The sequence below is a fragment of the Erithacus rubecula genome (genome assembly GCF_903797595.1).
Source record: "Erithacus rubecula genome assembly, chromosome: 5".
Lineage (NCBI taxonomy): Eukaryota > Metazoa > Chordata > Aves > Passeriformes > Muscicapidae > Erithacus > Erithacus rubecula.
In genome coordinates this window covers 55,568,097-55,590,400 of record NC_136687.1, presented here as the reverse complement: position 1 = coordinate 55,590,400, position 22,304 = coordinate 55,568,097, and the positions used below count along the sequence as shown (strand labels likewise).

Below are 22,304 nucleotides of genomic sequence, written 5' to 3'. Positions count from 1 at the left end.
AAGATGAAACTTTTCCAAATACGAGCTCAGCATGAAATAGAAAGACAGGTCTTAAAATTACTTTTCTAGCTCTGTAAAAGGAATTGGAACACATCATTCCTGACATTTCTTTTTAGAGTTACCTTGAGACTCTTCAGTCCTCACCTATCTTACCTTTTACAACTTTGTCTTCATAGCATTTGTCTGCCTAAGAGTAATTTAAATGTAAAATTCATCAGCTGTTTGGACAGATGGATAGATAGACATAAAGAGTATTGTTTAAAAATAATCTAAGCAAAGCTGAAGACTGAGTACAAATTTGCCCTGATTTGTTGCTGTGTGTTTTAGTGAGTTTGGGGCAATTGTGGTCACTGGTGCCCTGCAAAAGCAGAAGGCAGATGAGAGAATTATGCAGAAAGAGGGGGTGGTTTACATGTAGATGCATGTGCTGGTGATAGGAAAGAGAGCAAGGAGAAATGTTAATACTTTAAAAAGAGTGAGTTAAAGGCCTCAAGGAAATGGCAGCTTCAGTCTTTATCACTTGCTGCAATAAAAGCAGCAAAAACATTTTCTTTCACATCAGCAATCACAAGCACCTTGGGAAAGGTGGCTCTGGCAAATGTTTGTAGTTACTTGCTCATCCAGTGTTGATTATTTTGTGCTAATTTGCTCAGCTCAGGAACTCAGCCTACATTTGGTGCTTTATTTTGCATTCCCTCACTGAGGTTTCTGGTCATCAGCTTCTTCCAAGTACAGAAGATTTTGCTTCACCAAAAAAGAGGCAGAAAACTGAAAAGAAAAACACAATCTAAAGTCCAATTTCTCTTTAATTGTACCTGAATGCTGGATGGGGAACTACTTTGGTAGCCTCTGCAAAGTGCCTTAGGTGTGTTTATTATCTTCTCTTTAGAAAAGAAAACCCATAATTCCTGTGAACTTGCAAGCAGAAATTGTCACATTAATAAAAACAAAAGAAAGGAAAATTTGTATGTCCCATAATGGTCCTAATGTGCACAAATGTTTGAGTGATTTTTGAAAGTGTTTCGTGGAAGTGTGTCATAAATGGAATTGTAGGGAAAAAATTAAAAAGGTAAAAACCTGTTGGCGTTTTGAAAATGAATTAACTTTGATTTTAAAATAGCAGTAGGAGCAAATTATACTTTCATAGGAACTCAGTGCTGTATCACCCAAAATAAGTGTTACAAGCAGTGTAATGCTTGAGATAGATGTGAGGGCCACCTGCTTGGGAGTGATTTAGAGGAAACTTATGTAAGTTTATTATGGCACTTCTAACTTGTCATGAAGATATTTTCAGAAGGAAATGGAATTAAATATATTATGTAAAGATAAGAGAGCACATTACCAGGTTTTTCTCTGACAATAGATGCAGGATTTAACTTTAGATGTCATTTCTAATTGACATCTAATTTAAACAAGAAAAAAGAAGTAGTGATGGTGATAGAGCCTTTGCTACTTAAAGGCTCAGTTGTTCTTGGCCAACAATAATCAGGTAAAGCTTTGAGAAACACTTTTTGGGGAGCAGATTTGTTGGTGCTTCCTTTGCCTTTCTTGAAATGTCTCAGCACCCTCAGTGAAAAAAAAGCCATTTTTCCTCTGGGCCAAATTGTATTACCTCATCTGCAGCCACGAATCCCAGCTGATGTTCCCTGTGATACTGTGAATGATGGAAAAGCTCTTGGAGCCATTCAGTGAGATAAAGGGACTCTTCCAGGACTGCTACTTCTCAGGCAGCAAATCCACAACTTGGAGAGGGCCTGATTTTGTATCTGTTGTGAATTTTACATTGTTCCATTCTTTCTTGTTGAGTAAGGGATGCAGTTACCACAGTCCTGTTTATGCTTTATGCCAAAGCAAGGCAGTGGTAATATGAGCTGGGGGAAATAGAGGCTGTTGTCCAGCATGTTCCTCAAATTGATGCCATGATGTACATTGTTGTAAAAGTAGTTTAAGTAATGACTGCAACATTATTTTAGCTTTAGGGTTCCTTAAAAATCTGTAACTTCAGCCACCTTGCACAGAATTTACTGGATTTTTTTTTTCTCTCTTCTTGGCTGTTTCTTAAGTTCTGAGTTTAATGCAGAGAATAAAAGCAAATCCCAGAGCTTTGAAATGCAGATGAAGGTTATCACAAGGTATCTCATGGTTTGCTCAGAAGTCTTCTGTTGTAAGAGAAGTGAAAACAGGTGTGAGATTTGATGCAAAGGTAGAAGGTGGGAGTGGCTTTGTGTTTCATAGTGTGTTGTCCCAATCTTTTCTTTGCCCTGACTTTCTCCTCTGCTTCTGATTGTCCATTTTTGAGCAATGTGCTCAGTCTCAGCAGTGAAGGGACTTTCACTTTTTTCCATGCTTCTCTATGGAATCAACTTTAAAGTTCATCTTTACCTGTTTTTATTCTTTTCCCAAACCCTGGCATCTTTATTGTTTCTCAGTGACCTTTTCAAATGCTTCTGTCTATTGTTGTGCACTTGGACTTCTTCTGTGCACAATATTAATGTTTCTTTTGGTGGGCTGTGCAAGCATTTCACTGAAGTATTTCCAACTTTGATGGTTGTTGTTTTCAGAAAGAGCAGCTTAAGTACTGTTCTTCTGATACATAAAATCACTTGGTTTCTACTTTTTTCCATATCAAGGATTTTAAATTGTCATAACATTACTGCTTGTTATCAAGCTCCATAGTAACATTACACATTTGCTGAGCTTTTGAGGGGAAAAAAATAAGAGCATTAATTGGTGAAGTTTTTTATTGGAAAGTAGACTTTTTTTGCTTTCTCTGTGCATTTCTTCTGTCATTTAGATTGATTATGTGCAGATTTTTGGGGCTTATGAAACAGACAGGCCATGATTCCCTCACACAAACTAGAGTTTTCTATCTTGTTTATATTTTTGTGGGGAATATAGAAAAATGTTATGCCTAGAAAGCAGCTCCTTATCTCAGTTAACAGTGGATGAGTCTGCTCACAGTGAAAGATACACCCTGAATCATGACCAGACAGGATGCAGGGGGTGACAAATGAAGGCTGCAGGGCCTGTCAGGATCTCTGATCCCTTAGATCAGTTGAGAGATACCTTACTCAGGAACTACAGTACCTGGAAAGATCCACTGTGTCTTTTAATTGACTTACTAGAAATAAGTATTCTGGCCCTACAAATAAAACTTTTGTGGAAGCAAGTTGGAAAGGGAGTAAGATATATAGTATTTGGAGCACTGCAATTCTGTATAGTCAATATATTTTTGAGCTTGGGAACCTTTCACAGGCTCTTGGCAAACAAGTTTGCAACAGAGCCATAATTACATATTTCATAAAAAGAGTTCTCAATTTTTAAATACAGTGTGCTTGCCAGAGGTGATGGATGAACATGTAAGGGGAAGACTCCAAAGCAATAAAAGGCATCTTTGATGATGGGAACACTGCAGAAATGGGAAAACTGTATAATAAGACAGATAAATGCAGACAGAAGAAGGAAAGAAAATTTCTTTGAGTAAATAAATGTTTTTAAAGCAATGTTTGGATGATTATCTGACCTTAATGTCTTGTTTCTGAATAAATAATTTCTTGAAGTTGTTGTCTTTTAGACATAACCAAACAGAAATAACCTTACAAATGGAGCAAGCTTTTGTGACATTCCTGTAGAGCTGCATTCAGTGTATTTACCTCTTGAGCAAATGTGGGGTACTTGACAGATCTCAAAGGAAAAAGCAGCAATTCATCTCAGGCTGGGAGCAGCCAAAAGCTGCCTGATGACTGTTTAATGTCTCAAGCCTTTCTGAGCAAAGTGTGATGCCTTGCTGTTGGACATCTGCACAGGAGTGTTCTCCCTCTTGCCATGAGCTCACAGAACCCTGGTTACCTTCACTGTTTCTTAGTATATTAATTTTCTGGTTTGGTGGCTTGCAAGCAGCACTTATTGAAAACACTCTAATCCCCACTCTCTATTTTCACAGGACTTCTGTTTTAATTTAATTTTCAAAATTACTTACCTGGTTTTTACTTGACCATTTGTGTGGTGTCAAACTGTCTGAATAACTCAAAATATAACTTTGACATACACTTCCAGAAGAATGAATTTTGACTTTCCATGTTAAGGCTTATCAGCTCCTCTCGATCCCATCTATATAAGGAATACTTATTGCAAAGAACAATTTATTTCATTTATATTTATGGGATTCCATATGACCATAAGGATCTGCCCCTGGTTGCTTCTAAGGTCTATGGAGAAGCAGCTGTTTAAGTGAGTTAAAGGATGTGAGAGCAGAGAGTAAACCAGCAGAGGTTATAAACATTTTGATTGATACCTCAGCACACTTTTTGTTTGTCTTCTTAGTTTTGCTTTTTCACTTAAATAGTGCTTTCATTCTTTCCACTGTATGTATAAAGATGTGAAGTTAGGTATGGCATTGGACTGCATATTAAAACATGATGTAGCTTAAAACACTGTGAAAGAGTAATTGACAAATAGATCAAAGTAAAAGAAAATAAATAATCAAAGTATCAGAGTCCAAAGCCAGTCCCTGGGGAGTTCTTGTGCCTGACAGCCACCAGCAGTCCCAAGGCTGATTGAGTGACTCCAGACAGTCACTTTTGTATTCAGGTCATGCCTCATCCTCTTCTTCAGTTACAGCTTCCACCAGATATGGTGTCCTCTCCCCAAGCATATCCTGACAAAAGTCAGGGTAAAGACCTTTCAGAAGGGACAGTTAATACACTCTCTGTATTGATATCACCAGCTGGAGAGGAAGAGGAAAAGATTTATCAAATTTATAAATGTGAAAACTGAAAATACATATGTGTTCAGAATTATGCCCAACAGCTCAGGAAAGGGGTAAATGGTGACTCCTTCAAGCTGCTTTGTTTGCCAGAAATTAAATCTATTTGGATGGGGAAGAGGAGGCACAGAGAAATATTTCTGCAGTTGATGTCCTCATCTCAGAGAAAATAGATGGTGGCAGTTCCTAACCCCTTCTTGGATGATCAGCTCTACACAGCTATTCATTATTAAGTTGATTTGTGGCTAGAAGGGGAGTGATACCAGGTGATGCAGGAGGGCAGGAAAGGTGTCCATAAAGATGTATTTCACTGTATTTAATTAAATCTTAACCTTTACATAAGGTTCTTAGCTCTTAAGGGTTCTATGCAAAGTAATCTCAAAATAATTTTATCACTAGCTTTGTAATATTCTGAGTCTTGATCCTTCTGTTTCTTTTTAATGTTGTACTGGAGAACTTGGAGGCTTTCATTTTACTGAGCATATTTTGTTTTAAGCTACAAAACTGACACAGAAATGCAGTGTGTATTGGTTAATAATTTCAATATAATTTTGTCTTGTTTGATTTTCTAATATAGGAGTTTGGAATTTGCTGTGGACATTTAAAGCAGAAATCTTGTATCAAGTCTCTTTTTGTTTTCTTTTTCTCTTTTTGTTTTCTTTTTCTCTTTTTGTTTTCCTTTTCATTTTAGTATGGGGATGTCATAGTGAATGATGGATTTCTGAGAGACATCTTTCACAACAGTCATTTGTTATTTAACATTAGTTGGTCTCAGTCCATCTTCTTCCTGGCCAATGTGTAAGGTGTTCCTCAAGGCTGGCAATACTGACTGCTTTGGAACAGGATTTAGGGATGCACAGGGAACACTGCACTGCCCAGTGTTGTGGTCTTGCCCTCAATTCCCAGAAAACACCATTCCCTGGCACTAGTTAGAGCCAGAGCCCAAGGAATGAGTGTGGAAGTTGATTCACATGACCCTTCAGGTCACTGCCAAGGTCAGGTGTCAGTCATGTTCTGGGAAGATTTCTGGACAACTGTATGGACACAGCTCTGGTTTCCAGGATGCAGTCAAAGCTTGCCTGGAGGGCAGGATGGCTGGAAATAGGTGCTTTTCCTTGGAGCTGAGAAATCTTTCACAGAGTACTGAGGCTCCTATTGCAGAGACCGGCTCTGGTTTGCCATGAGCAAGCCAAGAAGCTGTTCAATAGAAACAGCACTTTGCTGCAGAGAGAGAGGAGAGTCATTCAAAAGAGAAGGAGGAAGCACTGTAGCAAGAACTTCAGAAATACATCTTTAAGGTAAACAGAAGTACTTTCAAAACACTTCAGTGTCCTCTTTTGCATCAATGAAAAATATGCAGCTGCTTTGCAAGGGACTGGCTGTCACCAGCTTGAGATAATCAGAAAGCTGCTATTTTTCCCATGAGCTTCCCAAGACAATCCCTCATAGGGAAGAGGATATTATATTTCTTTTTCTTAAGAGATAAAAGAGGGCTGATGACTAATACTGAAGTGAATTGTTAAGAGACTTATTTACTTAATTGAGCCTGGTTGTTTGGTATGTGTCCCAATTAATAAATTTTTGTTGTGACCATATTGAAGCAACCTACACCCTTGTGACCTTCTCTTATAATTATTACTATTTTCCTCATTTGAAGCACTGTTTTGATTATGTACTCAAAAAGCTCTGCTGAAACATCTGTAGCACTACCACAGAGTCAGATTTTTCCATTGTTTGGAACTCAAGGATAGCAATAAAAAGAATCTTTCTTTATTGAAGTTCTTAGAGGTCATGGGTCAGTTACAGCCCTTAGGGGATGGGGGGGTGTCTTCCTTTTTAATTTCACAAAATTAGTATTTTGAATAGACAGAACTTGTTTTCTAACTAGAAGTTCTTTTAAGAAAAATATGTTGGTGGATGGTAGCACTCAGAGGTGGCTCAGAATTCCTCTGGTGTGAATATTGTACATATTACAGGGTCACAGGAGAATGAAACAGCAGTGGAGAAGGGGCTGGCAAGCATGGCCAGTATTGCTGAGATTGCTATGTGGACTCTCTGCCCCAAATGAGGCATTGTTTTTATTATTGCTTAAATTAAATACAGTATTTGACAGTTCCTAGCCTAAACCACAGTGGAGTTGTCTGAAAAGCTCTCTCAGCCATGGTAGTCACATCTGCGGCAGTAGCTGACTGTCAGTACAGAAGGGGGTGTTTATTCCTCAGTGCTTCATGGGATGAAGATTCTGCTGTTTGTGCCAAACTGGGTGTTGACGTATTCTCACTACAATGTTTTGAACTCCTGTCCCCAGCTCCTCTCCCCTCATTTACCTGGAAATCTCAGCCAAGTGGTTTTCCTCCATCAGGGCCCGTTCACACGCACTGGTGGAGTTTGTTCTGGGCAGTGATTCCCAGGTTTGGGAAAAGGTGCTCTGCCAGTGGCATCTTTCCTTCCAGTGGAACTAAAAGAATTGCTGTGTTTAAAAAGTACCCTTGTAGTTCTGTGAACCTCTTACAAGAGCAGTCACTTCTCCTCAGGGAACAGAACCCTTGCACAGGGTATTTTTTCACTCAAGACTTGCTGATGCTCTTTCTTTTATTGTTTTAAGTAGTACACTGCTTTCCCCAGTCTTTACCTGCTTTTTTCTCCATTCTGTCCAAATCAAAACTGGCCATGCTTTCAACTTCTAAAAGCATTGTGTAACTTTTTTCCCTCTTCCTCACTCCCAGTCCCTTTCTCTCAACTTCCTTACAAAGTGCTTTCATATCTGTGCTCTATGCTCTGTGGGGTTTCTTTTTTTTCTGTATTGCAGACTCTCTCTGTTCCTGAAACAATTAAAACCACTTATTAAAAGATAATAGCTCACTCTAGGTCACAGTTTTTCAATAACCCTCTAAGCTGCTGGGGATTTTGATGCCAGAGGAGAGCAGTGCTGGGTGGAGCTTACCTTGGAGGCCAGCCATATACTGGGATGCTGTGTCCTTCTGTTTTAATGTTTGTCTGAGCAATCTTCTGGTCTTCAGAGTCAGACTGCTCATGTGTGTATAGATGTGGCACTTTAGAATGTGGCTTTAGTGATGGACCTGGCAGTGTAAGCTTAATGGGTAGACTTGGTCTTAAAAGGTCTTTTCCAACCTAAATGATTCTGATTCTATGTAGCAAAAATTCCTGCCTCAGTAGAAAAGAAACTATCTGAAAATCTTCATTCAGCCATGAATAATAATCCAGTGTTAGATAGATCATCTCAGACCAGGCTTCTTCATGCACCAGGCAAAGGTGGGTGACTGAAAAAGCCAAAGGAGTGGTTGTTCCACAAAACCATAATTAGAGGTTAATGCTTGCCCTGCTCACTCTTGACCTTCTCTCAGTACATAACCTGGTTTAACTCTGGCTGTGCCTATCTCCAGAACACTTGGGCTCAGCATTCTGCTTTAGAAAGATGCTGTATGAAAGATTCATTTCCTTTCCAGCATTGGGAGTTTCCTTTCTAAATGAATTCATGTGCCAGATCACACAGCATGCTGCCAAAGTGCTGCATTTTATATAATGCCTACAGGGCTCTGCTGAATGAAATCTGCAAGTCTTCAGAGTTCTTAAGATGACTTTGTGGTTTTTGGCACAGAAACAGAAAAGCTGGGGCTGGAGGTGGGAAATGGATTGCCATCTTGGAAATTTAACGACCAGCTGTTTCCCTGTGATGTGTGTGGAAAAGTGTTTGGTCGCCAGCAGACTCTGTCCCGGCATCTCTCACTGCACACAGGTAAGGCAGGGCTTACCTGTGGTTGTTACAGCACTGGGGAATTCCATGGGATTGTTTTAGGGAGGAGAAAGATGGTGAGGAGAGGGAGTGTGTGAGCCATCCTCAGCTCACCTGGAGCAGAGCCAAGGGCAGGAACAGTACATGGTGTCAGATCGGGCTCAGGGAGTGAGTGTGTTATTTCTTTGCAGCCTATGTGAAATTTCTCCTTACAGAAACTGTGGATTCAAGTTTGTCCAGGTCCCTACCAGACTGTAGACACCAGCTGGTAACCAAGCCTGGTAATGGAGTTCTGAAGACAAGGCACAGACTTTCTTTTGGAAGGATTTGGGGGTTTTTTTGGATAGGAATTTACTTGATGAACTTTTCAAGTGTCACTGAACAACAAAAGATTTGGTCTTGGTGTTTTGGGTGTGTGAAACTGAAAGATTTAATAACCCATTCATCTTTGGTCTCATCATTCAGTTCTGAGAGGAACAGGGGCTGTTCTACCCCATTTCAACTTTCTTAAAGTGAATCCGCTTCAAATCAGCTGAGACAGAGTTTTCTATGGAAGATGCAGTGTGTCAGCCTGCTGAGGTGTACTGTACAAAATAACACTCAGAAGCAAGAGTTTCCCATGTAGTGCTGAGAAATCCTGTTCGTATAATGCCAGTATATGTTGAGCTATCCAGCAGAGCCATCCAGAAAAGATTCAGATGCTCCATGGTGTAGTGGGGTTTCCTTAGTTCTAAGTTTCCTTATGGAATGCCTTTTCCCTCACACTTGTAGCATTGTACTTCAGTTTAAGAGGAGCAGACCCTCAAAGGAAAAGGTTGTAAAAGGTGATGTAATGTTTGATTATTTTAATCAATCTTACACAAAAAGTGTGCTGCCAGGATCTAGAAATCATCAATTTAAAATCAATTTAAAATTAAAAATTTTAAACATTGTGAAGCATCTGACACCCGCTATGAATTAGTTCATTTTTTTTTTTTTTACTGTTCTTTGAGTGACCATTTTCATTAGTTTATTTTTGGAACTGGACTGATGATATGCAGTATTCCCCTTTCTCCTACCCTCAGATTTTAATACAAAATCATCAACTGTGAGCTCTCTGCAAGCAGTCAGATGGGCAACCTCAACAATAACTAAGTCCAAAAATCAAATGAAAGATGCTGCATATAGGAAGTAGTTGTAGACTATTGACCTCTTTCTCCACTGGCTTTGCTGCAGCTCCCAGAAGAGCAGTTGCCCCAGTTTTCCAGTTTATAAAGTTTTATATTATCTGACTACAAATGGTAGAGCAAATAAAAAAAGCTTGCCCTAAACTACCTTCAAATTAGTTGGGTTTGGTTTCTTTTTTTTCCGGAGTAATTGCTGTGAACTCCTATAAACTTCTAAAATGTTGAGCTTCCCAAGTACCTCATCCTGAAAGCTGCTTGGTGAAACCCAAAGGAATGCACGCTTGGTTACTGGCAGCTTTCAAAGCAGCTGGCTTCAGAACTGAGGTATGCACTCACATCTTCCTGCTCCTCTTTCCAGAAGAGAGAAAATACAAATGCCACTTGTGCCCCTATGCTGCTAAGTGCCGCGCTAACCTGAACCAGCACCTGACTGTGCACTCGGTGAAGCTGGTGAGCACCGACACCGAGGACATCGTCAGCGCCGTCACGGCCGAGGGCAGCGATGGAAAGAAGCACCCTTACTACTACAGGTGAGCACCCAGACCAGGGCTGTGCACCACCTCATGTGCCTGCTGAGGATGTGTGACAGGGCCACCCTTCTGGTGCTGCGGGCGTGGAGCCATCACTGAAGTATTTGTCTTGCCTGTGTCTGGCTTAGGATGAGCAGCGAACCCCGGCTGGCTGCTTCGTGCTATTTGACTTGGCTGCCCGTTGGGAAGGACGGGGGTTTGCTGTGGGGTTGGTTTTTTTAAGTGTCTTTGTGAGGCAGCAGGGCTCCTAGAAGTCTCTCTAACTTTTTAAGCAGTGTTCCTTCAAGTTTCATGTTTGGAAACATCCTGTCATTTACAGGGATTCACTGCGAATCTAAAACCTGGTGCTTCCAGTTGCCTCTGATTGTTCCCTTGTCTTCAGCCAAATCTGAAATCAAATAGCTTAAAAGTGTTATCAAGAATTGTTACATCAATCTACACATTTCCTCTGTTTGCTAGAAGTATATACATTCTGTGACCAACATGGTGAAAGGAAAAAAAACCATCAGGAGAATTTGCCTGAAAAATTGAAAGGCATCGCCCAGATCAAATGGATATTTAGACATTCTTCTTGTTGTGCACTCTGCAAACTGTGATGTGCACTCTAGTGGCCAAGCAGATTGCCAAATCACTCTTACTTTTAGTCAAAGTGCCAAGAGCAGATTTAATTACAAAATCATAGAAGTAAGAAATAAATGAGACCTGCTGGATTAGATTATCTAGTACTTCCCCTTGGGAAAGCAAAATAGTGCCCTGGAGTATATGCCTTTTCCAATCTTTCTGGCTTGTTTTAAATCTTAATGGCCTAATCACAGCAAGAGGAGGACTCTGCAAAGAAAGTCAAATTAAAGAGTTCTTTCCACTCCCTCTCAGTATCACTGTGTTTATGTGCTGGCTGCAAAATCTGTATCCCTGCTAATTATTCACATAGCTAAAGACTGCTGTTTTCCAGTCAAGCATAAGAAATGTTTGAACCCATTTTTACTTGCTTACACTGAAACTGCCAGGCAGTTTTGCACAAGATCCCAATTTGGCATGGGAACCATTCCAGGGCTCAAAAATCACTCCTGGAGTGTGCAGCAAGCTCTCTGTTTGTCAGTGTATCAGCTGTACTAAATATCTTGGCAAAGCTGCAGTGCCTCTTATTGCCCAAAGGAATCGGTTAGGTGATGCACAGCATCTGGAATCTGTAGTTTTTAATTAACTTTATGATTATTTAGCATCATTATAGCATGTACAGGATTGTTGCATTGTGCCTGCCCTTAATCACACTGGCATGGCTATCAGTTCAAAGGCAGTTCTGCAGACAAAAGAATTTTGCAGTGAACACTGAGCAGCAAGGAAGAGCAGAAAACTGTGCTGTGAGTTTCCTCCTGCAAATTTGGGGAAGGGTGATAAGCTTCTGTTTGTTGTTTGGTTTTTAATGTTTCTTTTACTCTTGCATTCTCTTCTGCCTGCAGCTGCCATGTGTGTGGGTTTGAAACAGAGATGAACGTCCAGTTTGTCAGTCATATGTCCCTCCACGTGGATAAGGAGCAGTGGATGTTCTCCATTTGCTGCACGGCGTGTGATTTTGTCACTATGGAAGAGGCAGATATGAAGGCTCATGTCAACAACAAGCACACAGGTGATGATCCCTCTCTCCCAGCTGCAGTGATCTCTGTCTTCCTTGCTTTTTAGGTGCAACCTTCACACTTCCCATTAGCACTCTGCTTTCACTGAAATGCTTGCTAATTAAGGCCTGATCGCTCAAAGTTGAAGTGAATTGGACTCCAGCCAGGCAAATAATCTGGTAGTGCAGATCAATTTTCAAGCTTAGTGAAATAAATGAAGGACTACTTAGCCCTTCTTCTTCCTATTCCCCTTATCCCCCAAATCCCCTCCCCTGCTGGAGTCAGTAAAATATTTCATTTGTTTTTTTCTGGTTTACTATTTCATCAAAATCCTGCTTTGACTTCAATGATCATAAGGTGACTTTGAGGGCTAATTGTGTGTACCTGGCTCTAAGTCTCTAATAAACATTATGTTGAGCTTTGCTCCTTACTGTGTTTGCCCCACAGTCCATCAGTTTGGAATTTCACACTGTTTAGTTGACACTGTGATTCAGCAATACCATAAATGTACTTTATATTAAATAGCAGGACAAGTCATGCTCACTCCCTGGTCCTGCTCACTTAATAGCCAAGGATAAGAGCAATAGCAGTTTTCAAACAAGCTCCATATGCTTAGTCCAACTAATGAAGTCTGGCATAATTTAAGGAGAAGAAAATTGGAATCCTTTTAATTAATTTTTCTTATAAGATCAGGCAGAAGCATTTTTGTTGCCACAAACTGCTTACAATTGTATTTACAATACGGACCCTCATTGCATTCAGCACAACTTTCCCATTGCTAAATTGCTTTTCTTGTCCTACCAGGAATAAAATTGGGAAAACAGGAGGGATGAAGAAGAAGGGAGAGAAGAATACAATTGGTTGTGTTCACAGATACATAAGTTAAATGGAACCACAGAAATATGAGCTACTGGAAAGCTCTTAAGGGATTTTATGCCAGCATAGCTCTCAGCACTACTTCACTTCATAAAGAGGAGTTCAAGGCAAATGAGAAACACCACCCATAGCTATGTGAAAAGCCTCAGAGCTCAAAAGTGAGCTGTGCTCTGCTGTATTTTCCTATTGTGGCTAAAAGATTGAAACTGCTACTTGTCTTTTGAAGATAGGCAAAACCCCCTTGTTCTTTCTTCACCCTGCCTGACTGAGCCCCTCAGCTGGTGATTCAGCCAAATGCTCACACATATGGCAAATACAGAGTAAAAAATAGAATGGGTTTTCTGGGTCATTTGACTCCAGTTCCTTATCCTGTGATATTACCAGGTCATAAAGGGACTGTTTGTGAGGATGTGGCATATGCCTTCAAAGATGTATCATTCTTTTAAACAAACTGTTTTGAGAGGCAGCTGTAGATTCTCTTGCATTAAAATTGGGGATCTTTTTAAAATTTCCAGTGTGTGTCATAGTGATAATCACAATACACATACATTGTTCTTGTCCAGAACTGCCCTCTATCTGGAACAGCAGTCTGCTTTTTCCTCCTTCCACAGTATTTAGTCCTTAGTACATTTCTGGAGAACAACACTCTCCCCTCTAAATGTACACTGAGCCTTTTCCTATATGGAACACAGTTTCCTGCTGTACCAATCCCTCACTGCATATGTTCTTGCTGGAGTCCCTGCTCTGGACATATGCAATCACAGCTGTACATGCTGAAATGAAATAAGCAGTGGTGGCAGTGCAAACCAGCAGCAGCTACTGGGAATAGGTCACAAAACAACATTCTGTGAACATTTACCTTCCTTGAAGGATCCCCAAAACTGATTGCTCATATTCATCCCCTTCTGCTTGAATTCTGCTTTTGTTTTCCTTGACTGTTTCCAACCTAAGCACTTCTCATTTGTTGCAAAAATTCTTGTTACTGGCCCTTCAGGTCATAACCTTGTTCTCTGTGCTATTAAATTTCATTCCATTTGTATTACTCTTGTCCCCAAGGTCAGTGAATCTTTCTGTATGATATCCAGTCATCCTCCCTACTGGCAGCTTGGGTCATCAGATTTCATTAGTGCATTCCTATGTTTTTATCTTAAAGGTGCCACTCATCAGTTTAAAGTTAAGTACACAGGTGCTGGTGTTTGCAGAGCCCTTGATCAGGGGACTGGATCACACAGAGAATTTGAAGTTTTAGTGAAGTCTCTTTTTCACACAGCTCTCATTGAACCAGGACATGGGTGGGAGGGAATAATTTGCTCATCCTTGCCTCATTGGCTCATGCCAGTTCTCATATGGGAACTCTCCCTCTTGCTCAGTTCCAGTGTGTGATAGGGTTTGGGATTTGGACTTCATATACTTATTGCACACATAAGGAAGCTCTGATGCTTTCTTTCATAAAAAAAACTTTATCTCTAGGTCCAGTTAAAGAACAGGCTTTTCAATTGTCTTTGAAAGGAGATCCTAATAAAAACTTACAAATTTTGAGATCATGATATTGCCTTTGTTACTGAGGATGCTCTTCAGTACCATGAGGGAGATTATTCTCCTTTACACTTCATCCCAAATTTACCCACTGGACCCACATAAATGGAAAGATGGGGGAATTTTAGCTTGGGCCAGTAGGTACTTTTGGTTTCTGCCCCTCTAGCCTTTGTTTACTTTCTGACTGACAAGCTTTTAAATTCAAAGTGTTCTCTTGTGATTTTTTTCAGTAATGAGGTAGAATTGCATGATCCCTTCCCACTACCATTACAGAAACACTCAATTGCAGGATAAACTGAGACATGTACTGTGGTTAAACACTAATAAAAAGGAAGGAGGCCAAACAATTTTTTTTTTTTAATCAGCTCAATTAATTTCAGACTTGTTTTGAATTAACTTTAAATGTAAGTACTTCCTGAAGTTTAAAACAGGATCATGGAGACTCAATCTAATCTGATGAATTAATTATTGTTCTTGGTTTTTCAGCTGAAGAGAGGAAAACACCCAGTGAATCTAACAGTCCATCTTCATCTTCGCTGTCAGCACTAAGTGACTCTGCCAACAGCAAAGAAGATGCAGATATAACCCCAAAAAACAAGGGGTCAAACAATCTGCTGGTCATTTCTGTAGTGCCTGGTACTCAGACCTCAGTGAACACTGAAGAGAAGTCAGAGAAAGGTAAGAAATGTATTCAACAAATGCAAACTCTCACTCTCTATGTAGTCAATGTGACCACAGTGTAAGGACTAAGTTTTCCTGTTCTATTTTTCAGGCTTTGAATGTGTTTTCTGTAACTTTGTCTGCAAAACAAAAAATATGTTTGAGCGTCACCTGCAAATCCACCTGATCACACGGATGTTCGAGTGTGACGTGTGCCACAAGTTCATGAAGACACCTGAGCAATTACTGGAGCACAAGAAATGCCACACTGTCCCCACCGGTGGGCTCAAGTAAGGAAAGCAAGTACACAAACTTTTACTGTGTTAAGCACCTTAATACTATGGGGATAAGACAAAAGGAAGTCAGTCAGAAAGGGTTGGTTAAACTAATAATCCAGATTTGGGGCTTCCTTGTATTTAGATGAGCCAAGGTCTGTCCTTCAGGCTTGCATCATTACAGCAGATTGGTATCCTAGCAGCAGAGGAGCTGTAACAAACTGTGGTCCTTTCCCCATTCAAGTCAAAGAGGAGACAGTATGTGATGGGTCCTACAGAGAATGGGGCAGTACTGAATGAGTTTTTGGCATAATAAGGGTTTGTTTCCAAGGCATCAGAGCAAAAAGAAGCACCCAGCACAGGCTCTGTTTTCCACCTGGCTCAAAGAAACTAAATCCTGTACAGCCTCTGCAACTAGGTATGAAGTTACAATCTTAAAGGTTATAGCCTCTGTTTACTTAATCCAAAGTCATTTCTCTCCAAGAATTAATAACTTGGATGCTTTCTGCTTTATTTGCATGCCCCACAACAATCACTATTGTATAAATTGACATGTAATGACTAATACAGTCTTTTAAGATAAAAGCCCTTTGGTTTTGGCTGTGGTGGTGTCCTTTAAGGTCTTTTGGTGCAGAGCAGTGTTTCTAGAGAATGAGTGTGCCCTTATGTCAAAGTCAGACCCCAGAGGGAAGGAGGGGCTGCTGGGGCCATGTGCTTGCTCTCTGGGCAGGCTGTGTGATGTTATGAAAGAGGCACCTCCCTGGTCTCTGTCTGGTCCAGCTGCTGCAGGAGAAAAGGCTGGAAGCACTTGGAGCCCAGCTAGGCTTGAGCACAGGGCTCCCAGCTTCTGCTGCTCTTTAGAGCAGACTGATGTTTTCAGTGTGCTGTGGCTGGGACGTGAGGAGCACACTGTGTGCAGCTCCCTTGGTTTGTGCTGCAGCTTTGGAAAACTGCTCCTGTTTGCCAGGCAGCTCTGGTCTCCAGCTCAGTAGTTCCACAGAGTGAGATCTGTGGTCACTTGAAATGAGATGACTGAATCTGGGAAGAAGACCAGATTGAGAAACCAGCAGTGTGTCAGAAAGATGGGATGTCTGCCTTGGACATACAGGGTGCACATTTGGTTTAAGCTGCGTAAAATCTGTTCTATTTACCAAGGAAAAAACATGATCACAATATGACTCAAGTCTTCCCAACAGAATGGGTTTCTCAGTCTATATTCCTGCCCAACTCAAGTAATAATTAGGTACCTTGAAAGCTGCATCTAAGAAAAAGCTCTGATTTATTTTTTTTTAAGGCATCCAGAAGAGCCTGAAGAGATCTAAGTAAATTGTATTTTTCTGTCTCCTGTTTGCTGTGGGGGAAGAGAAAAAAAACATGATTCTTCCAGCTCCAGATCAAAATCTGAGATTCTGATCCAGAGAGCACCCAGCCCAGGAGAGGTATGTGTGCATTGACAACCAAGTTCTCTGGTGAGAGATAATCACATTAGAAGCCTCAGTGACAGGCTCCCTCTCTGGATCAGAGTACTTGATGTGCATCAGGAAGTGTCCAGGTGTTGTAGTATCTCTTTGTCCTCTTGTTACTATTCACTGTCCTCAAAATCTCTTGGTTAACTTGTAGAGTAATATTATACCTGAATGTGCAACCAGATGTAGCAAGGAAAACATGCAGAGGGAGAGAGAGAATCTCAGCTTAGAAATTATCCAAAATGCCAGAAGACGATTAGCAGAGCTGCTAAACAGTGAATGCAGATGTGTGGCGGCTAGGGATGTTGGAAGACAGTAGCCAGCTGCCTTAGCTGTAACTTTTTATCCAGCCCTGCTCTCTGAGTTCCATGTGGAAGGTGTGTGCTTGGTTCTCGGCAGAGATCCCTGGCAGGGAGCTGTCCCCACCACCTTCCTCTCGGCTGCACCAAGCAACAGTGGGTGTGCTTTGGGCTTGCTGGGTGGCCAGGCTTGTTCAGTGTGCAGCTCAGGCTTCTTTCCAAACTTTCCTGATTCCCTCCTCTATCCTTCTTGGCCCCTCCTGGCTCAGGAGCTGGGGTGACACCCTTTGCCATGTCCACCTCAGGCCAGATGCTTGCTGTTGTGAGTAAGCAGAACCCACATCCTGTTCCTACACAGGAGCAATTCCTGCCATGGCAGAGGCAGCTGTAGGCAAACACTGCCAAGCACACGTCCCTTTTGCCATGGCTAGCTCATCTCCCAGAAATGGGAGTCCCTAAAAATCATCCTAACAGCCTGGCTTTCAGCTGCTCCTAGCTGGATACCCAGCAAGCTTATTGTTCAAGGTCACATAAAAGGGAATTCCTAAGCTTTTGCTTTACATGTGGTATTACAAGTTTATTCCATCTTTACTTAAACAGCTGTTTTCATACTCATCTGTAAACACTCACTTTAAACCACTTCTTAATGGAAAACATGGCCAAAGTGACTTCGTGCAAACACTAGGAATCGTTTCACAAAGTACCAGTGCACCAGTCACCCACCCTGCACTCCCCGGCCTGCTTTGGGGGAAGACCCCATCAAGGTAAGCCAGAAGATTAAAGGGATGCTCCTTCAGAGTGAATCAGTGTTTTCCTAGGAATGCCATTAAATGGGCAAACCTCCTCTAAGTAGAGATAAGTCAAGGTGAACCAAGTATTGGAAAGAAGTTTCACAGGGAGAACCGAGTGTCTTTTTCTCCTCCTTAGTAGGTCAGAAAGGGGCTGAGTGCCAGGGTTAAAGCAGGAACGCAGGTCTGCCACCTGAGTGACTCCTCTTTTCTTTGTCCCTGCCCTTCCTTGCTGTGTTGCCAGGTGCCCATTCTGCATCTACTCCACGAACCGCCCTGCAGCCATGGAATGCCACCTGAAGACTCACTACAAGATGGAGTACAAGTGTCGGATCTGCCAGACAGTGAAAGCCAACCAGCTGGAGCTGGAGATGCACATCCGAGAGCACCGCCTTGGCAACCATTACAAGTGTGACCAGTGTGGCTACCTGTCCAAGACGGCCAACAAGCTGATCGAGCACGTGCGCGTCCACACCGGCGAGCGCCCTTTTCACTGTGACCAGTGCAGCTACAGCTGCAAACGCAAAGACAATCTCAACTTGCACAAGAAACTGAAGCACGCTCCCCGCCAGACCTTCAGCTGCGACGAGTGCCTGTTCAAGACTACCCACCCTTTTGTCTTCAGCCGCCACGTGAAGAAGCACCAGAACGGGGACTGCTCCGAAGAGGAGAAGAAGGGCCAGTACTCAACCTCCAAGGAAGCCAGTCCGCTGCTCCCAGTGAACAGCTCCAGGAACCTTCTGTCACCCCTCTCAGTTATGTCTGCCTCCCAGGCTCTGCAGACAGTAGCTATGTCAGCTGCGCACGGCAGCGGGGCAGAGCCCAGCTTGGCAGTGAAAGCCTTGGCCGTCAACGGCACTTCCCTGTGCTTTGACAAGTACTGGAACTCAGAGTTTGCCCACCTTATTCCTTTAACAATGTTTTTCCCCAAAAACCACTACGATCTCACATTCCATCCACCCAGACCTCAGACTGCACCGGGAGGTGCCTCTTCACCTAAACACTCCTTCCTTGCCTACCTTGGACTAACAGAAAGGGCAGAAACTGTCTGAGGGCAGTTGCATTCTGTACCAAAAATCCCCCAACAAACCCAGCAGGTTATACATTGCTGCAAAACGTAGCCCCAAGAGGTAACGAACACTTGTACTATATCATTAGTAAGGTTTAGCAAATGGCTCTGTGTGTATACTTATTGCATTGACATGAAAGCTGCTTTATTCAATCTCCAAGAGGTGACCTACTGCATACTTCTACCTTCAGAGGCATGTTCCCAGTACTCTTATCTAAGAAACTATTTTGTCTTGTTAAGCTGAAAAAAAAAAAAAAAGAGTGTCCTTATTGGCAATCAGCACTTGTAAGATGACATATTGATGCATTTTATTTTTGGGCTTTGTGTGCGTGCGGGTGTGTGGAAGAGAGGCTGCCTGTAGTGTGCCATGACATTGCTTTTGCACATCCCTTGGATTGGCTTATTTAATCATCCTTCTTTTCCCCTTTTCACACACTCGCTCCCTGCCTTCCCCCTGCCCCCTCTGAACTGTGGAGCTGTAGGAGCAATGTTTGGGGTGGGAGAGGGGGAGAACTGATGTATTATTTCAATGCTGTTTGCAGCTTCCTTTAGTTGTTTGATGCCTTGTATTCAGTTGTCAGGGTTTGAAGATTTGGGGTAGAACTGATGAGGAAAAAAAAGTTGCTTTCAGTACTGCAGGATGAGAGCAATGAAGAGTGTGTATGTCCACACATACACATGCAGTGTGTGCAGCCACACAGCAGGTCCAATTCCCAGCTCTCACACAGGTGTGACAAACACCTGCCTCTGGGCCACAGTGTACATCTTTTGTTTTAAAAGGGCATATAAATATTATATATATACTGTATTATGCAGTGGTTACCTTTTAGTTTGCAGGAACAACTTGTATAACTAGAATTCTATGGTGGAAAAAAAATCCAACAAGGGGATTTAAAAAAGGGTATGGTAAATTCTGGGTATAAATACTCAGACTAAAAAAAAGGCAGTTTTGCACAGTGCTTTAGTCTTGCACTAGTTTGTTTCTCACTTGCAAAAAAAAAAAAAAAAAAGAAAAAAAACTAATTGTGGGCTGAAGTTAATAAGACTGTTTATTTGAAAAAGGTACCAGTAACTTCTTTGAAATATAAATCTATAAAAAGATGCTTTTGGAACCATAAAGTTCTCTTTTATACCCTCACTATTTCAATTGTACTTGCAAATTTGACAGTCCTCTTGTTCCCCTCCATGTCATCAGTAATCCTTTATTCCTTTCTGTTGATGGCAGATAGAGTGTGTCCTGCTAGGAAGCTAACTTTGTACTTATTTAATGCTCCTACTTGTGGTCATTAAAATGACATATTATATGTAGCACTTTATTGCAGGAAGAAGCAAATGCAGATTGGTTGTATAACCTTTGTTAATCTCAAAATGCCAAGAGTGATATTAATGCAAGAGAAGCTAACTGACTGTTAATTGATTTCTGTTCCTTAGACAATTTAATATGTGGGAAGAAAGATTGGGATTAAAAGCACTCTGTTTTACAATTGGAAGTATAAAATGTGAAGCAATTCAAAAGATCATGCGACGTACAGGAATGCCTTCATACTGAATTATTGTTTTCCACGGTGTCTCTTGGATTTGGATCTGGCTGTCTTTTCCCAGCTATTTAGAAGTGTCTGACCTAGCTTTTGCCACAGTCCCCTCCCTGTCCCTTGGCTAAGCCACTGTAGAAGGTGCTCTGAGTCACATCTTTCATGCTGTCTACCCACCCTCGTGCTGTCCTGAAGGAATTTTCTCTGCAGGTTGTTTTGGGATGGGGGGATCCAACCACCCCTTGTTTGTGACAGCAGGAGCAACAACCTAGTTCAGGAAAGCATTTCTTGTCCACAGGGGCTCTTAGCCATATGGACAAGTATAAATGTAACTCAGTCTCCATTAGTTCTTAAATGAAGCTTGTGTAGAAAGACTTTCTGGATGCAAAACTTGCATCACTTTAACCTATTTGCAAGATTCCTACATTTATTTTGTACTGAGGTGGCCAAACATTCTCAGTTTTGTACTGAGATGGCCAAATGGTCATGACCAAATTCTTCCTGTTTGTGGAGGACATCCTAATCTGCACACTCCTGTTACCATACTGGAAGCTAGTTACAAGGGGGAAATATCCAAAATCATAGCAGGCTATTATTTGGCATTATTAATTACAGGACAGAGAAGTCTCACCATTTGTTTACATTCCAGCAGACAGTTTTGGTTCTAATGAGCACTTGGCAGTTCTGTCTATGCAGCAAAGGAAACCCATCAGCTCCAAACTGCATGTGAACCTTTGTAAACAACTTACCTAACTCAGGGCCCTGCTCACAGGCTTTACTCCATCAGAGCTCCTGCTCACACCTCCCTGGGAGGACAGACAAAATACAAAATACTGTGTTGGTAAGTACTCAGAGCATAAAATAGTTACTGTCTCGACAGCATGAAATCTGCAATCTGTATCCAGCAGCCCTGCCAGTTCTGTAAAACACACTCCACACAGGCATCTCTGACCACAGCACAGAAAACCAAACACTCCCAAATCACAAAGCTTGTTTTCCACACCAACTACAGGTAAAGTACAACTGTCCAGGAGGCAGAAGAAGGAGCAATGTTATAATAGTAGGGCAGTGTATCTAAACCAAATGGCATTTCAAATGGGGCTGGAACTTCCAAGAATGAGCTGCCCACGTGTGACCGCCATGTGTTCTGACCACGTTCCACTGCACCAGTATCTGACCTGGCAATGTTTAGTGTACCTGGGAAATTTGTCTAGCACTTTGGAAAGGATAAATTCATTCTTTCTGGCAAGTTATAGAAGTTTTCTCTGTAAGGAAGAGTGTGTTAGGAGGTTTTTATTTTTTTAAGAAAAAAAAAATACACTATTTATCAGAGCTCTTGCATATTAAAATAATTTGTTTGCAGTTCAAGACTAAAGACAGGAATGATCTCCAGAGGTTCCCCCTACTGATTAATGACCAACAGTTCTGATAAATTCCCTCCACCATAAAGGTAATTTCATACTGGTTTTCACTATGCATTCTTTAACGAAAGCTGGCGTGTTTTTTCCATTCAGTAATTCAGTTGAAGTTCTCAGCACTTTTTTCTTTCTTCCTTTTTTTTTTTTACTTGTTGTATTATGTTCAAATATCATTCTGTCAAGGTTTGTGTACATTAATAAAAAATTTGTATTGTATAAAGCTTTTTGCATTATAAGGCTGTACAGGGTCATTTTGACAGTAACTGGTATATTTCTTTGCATCTTATGTTGCATTGCCAATTTCTAGTGTATCCAGTTTGGAAGTACAATATACTCTAATTAAAAAGGTTGGCTATATATTCTGGTTTCTTTTGGTTTTTCCTTCCTCTCTTTTTTTTTCACCTTAAATTTCAACTCTAATTTAGAGGTGATTGGGAGGAAAGGGGAAAGAATTTTCTTACAAGACAAGAAGATAACATCTGCCTTTTTTTCTTCTTATCAATTATATTAATCTTCAATTTTGAAATTGAAAAGGAAAGCTCTGGCTCTCACTCCTG

At 41.3% G+C, this 22,304-nt stretch overlaps 1 protein-coding gene across 6 annotated transcripts in view; it reads left to right on the top strand.

Annotated features, from left to right (window-relative positions):
* ZNF827 (zinc finger protein 827) overlaps nt 1-22,104 on the top strand; it is a 117,355-nt gene extending 95,251 nt beyond the window's left edge. For 4 of the 6 annotated variants that reach the window (XM_079305723.1, XM_079305725.1, XM_079305724.1 and 1 more), the window contains 6 exons: nt 8,385-8,522; nt 10,044-10,215; nt 11,676-11,842; nt 14,727-14,918; nt 15,013-15,190; nt 17,973-22,104. In XM_079305723.1, the coding sequence (XP_079161849.1) occupies nt 8,385-8,522; nt 10,044-10,215; nt 11,676-11,842; nt 14,727-14,918; nt 15,013-15,190; nt 17,973-18,780 (1,655 nt within the window). In that variant the 3' untranslated portion in view covers nt 18,781-22,104. Of the gene's footprint in view, nt 1-8,384; nt 8,523-10,043; nt 10,216-11,675; nt 11,843-14,726; nt 14,919-15,012; nt 15,200-16,469; nt 16,615-17,972 lie in introns of all 6 variants that reach the window. The other 2 variants (XR_013774250.1, XR_013774251.1) reach the window with 2 other exon arrangements.
* The last annotated feature ends 200 nt before the right edge of the window (nt 22,105-22,304 follow it).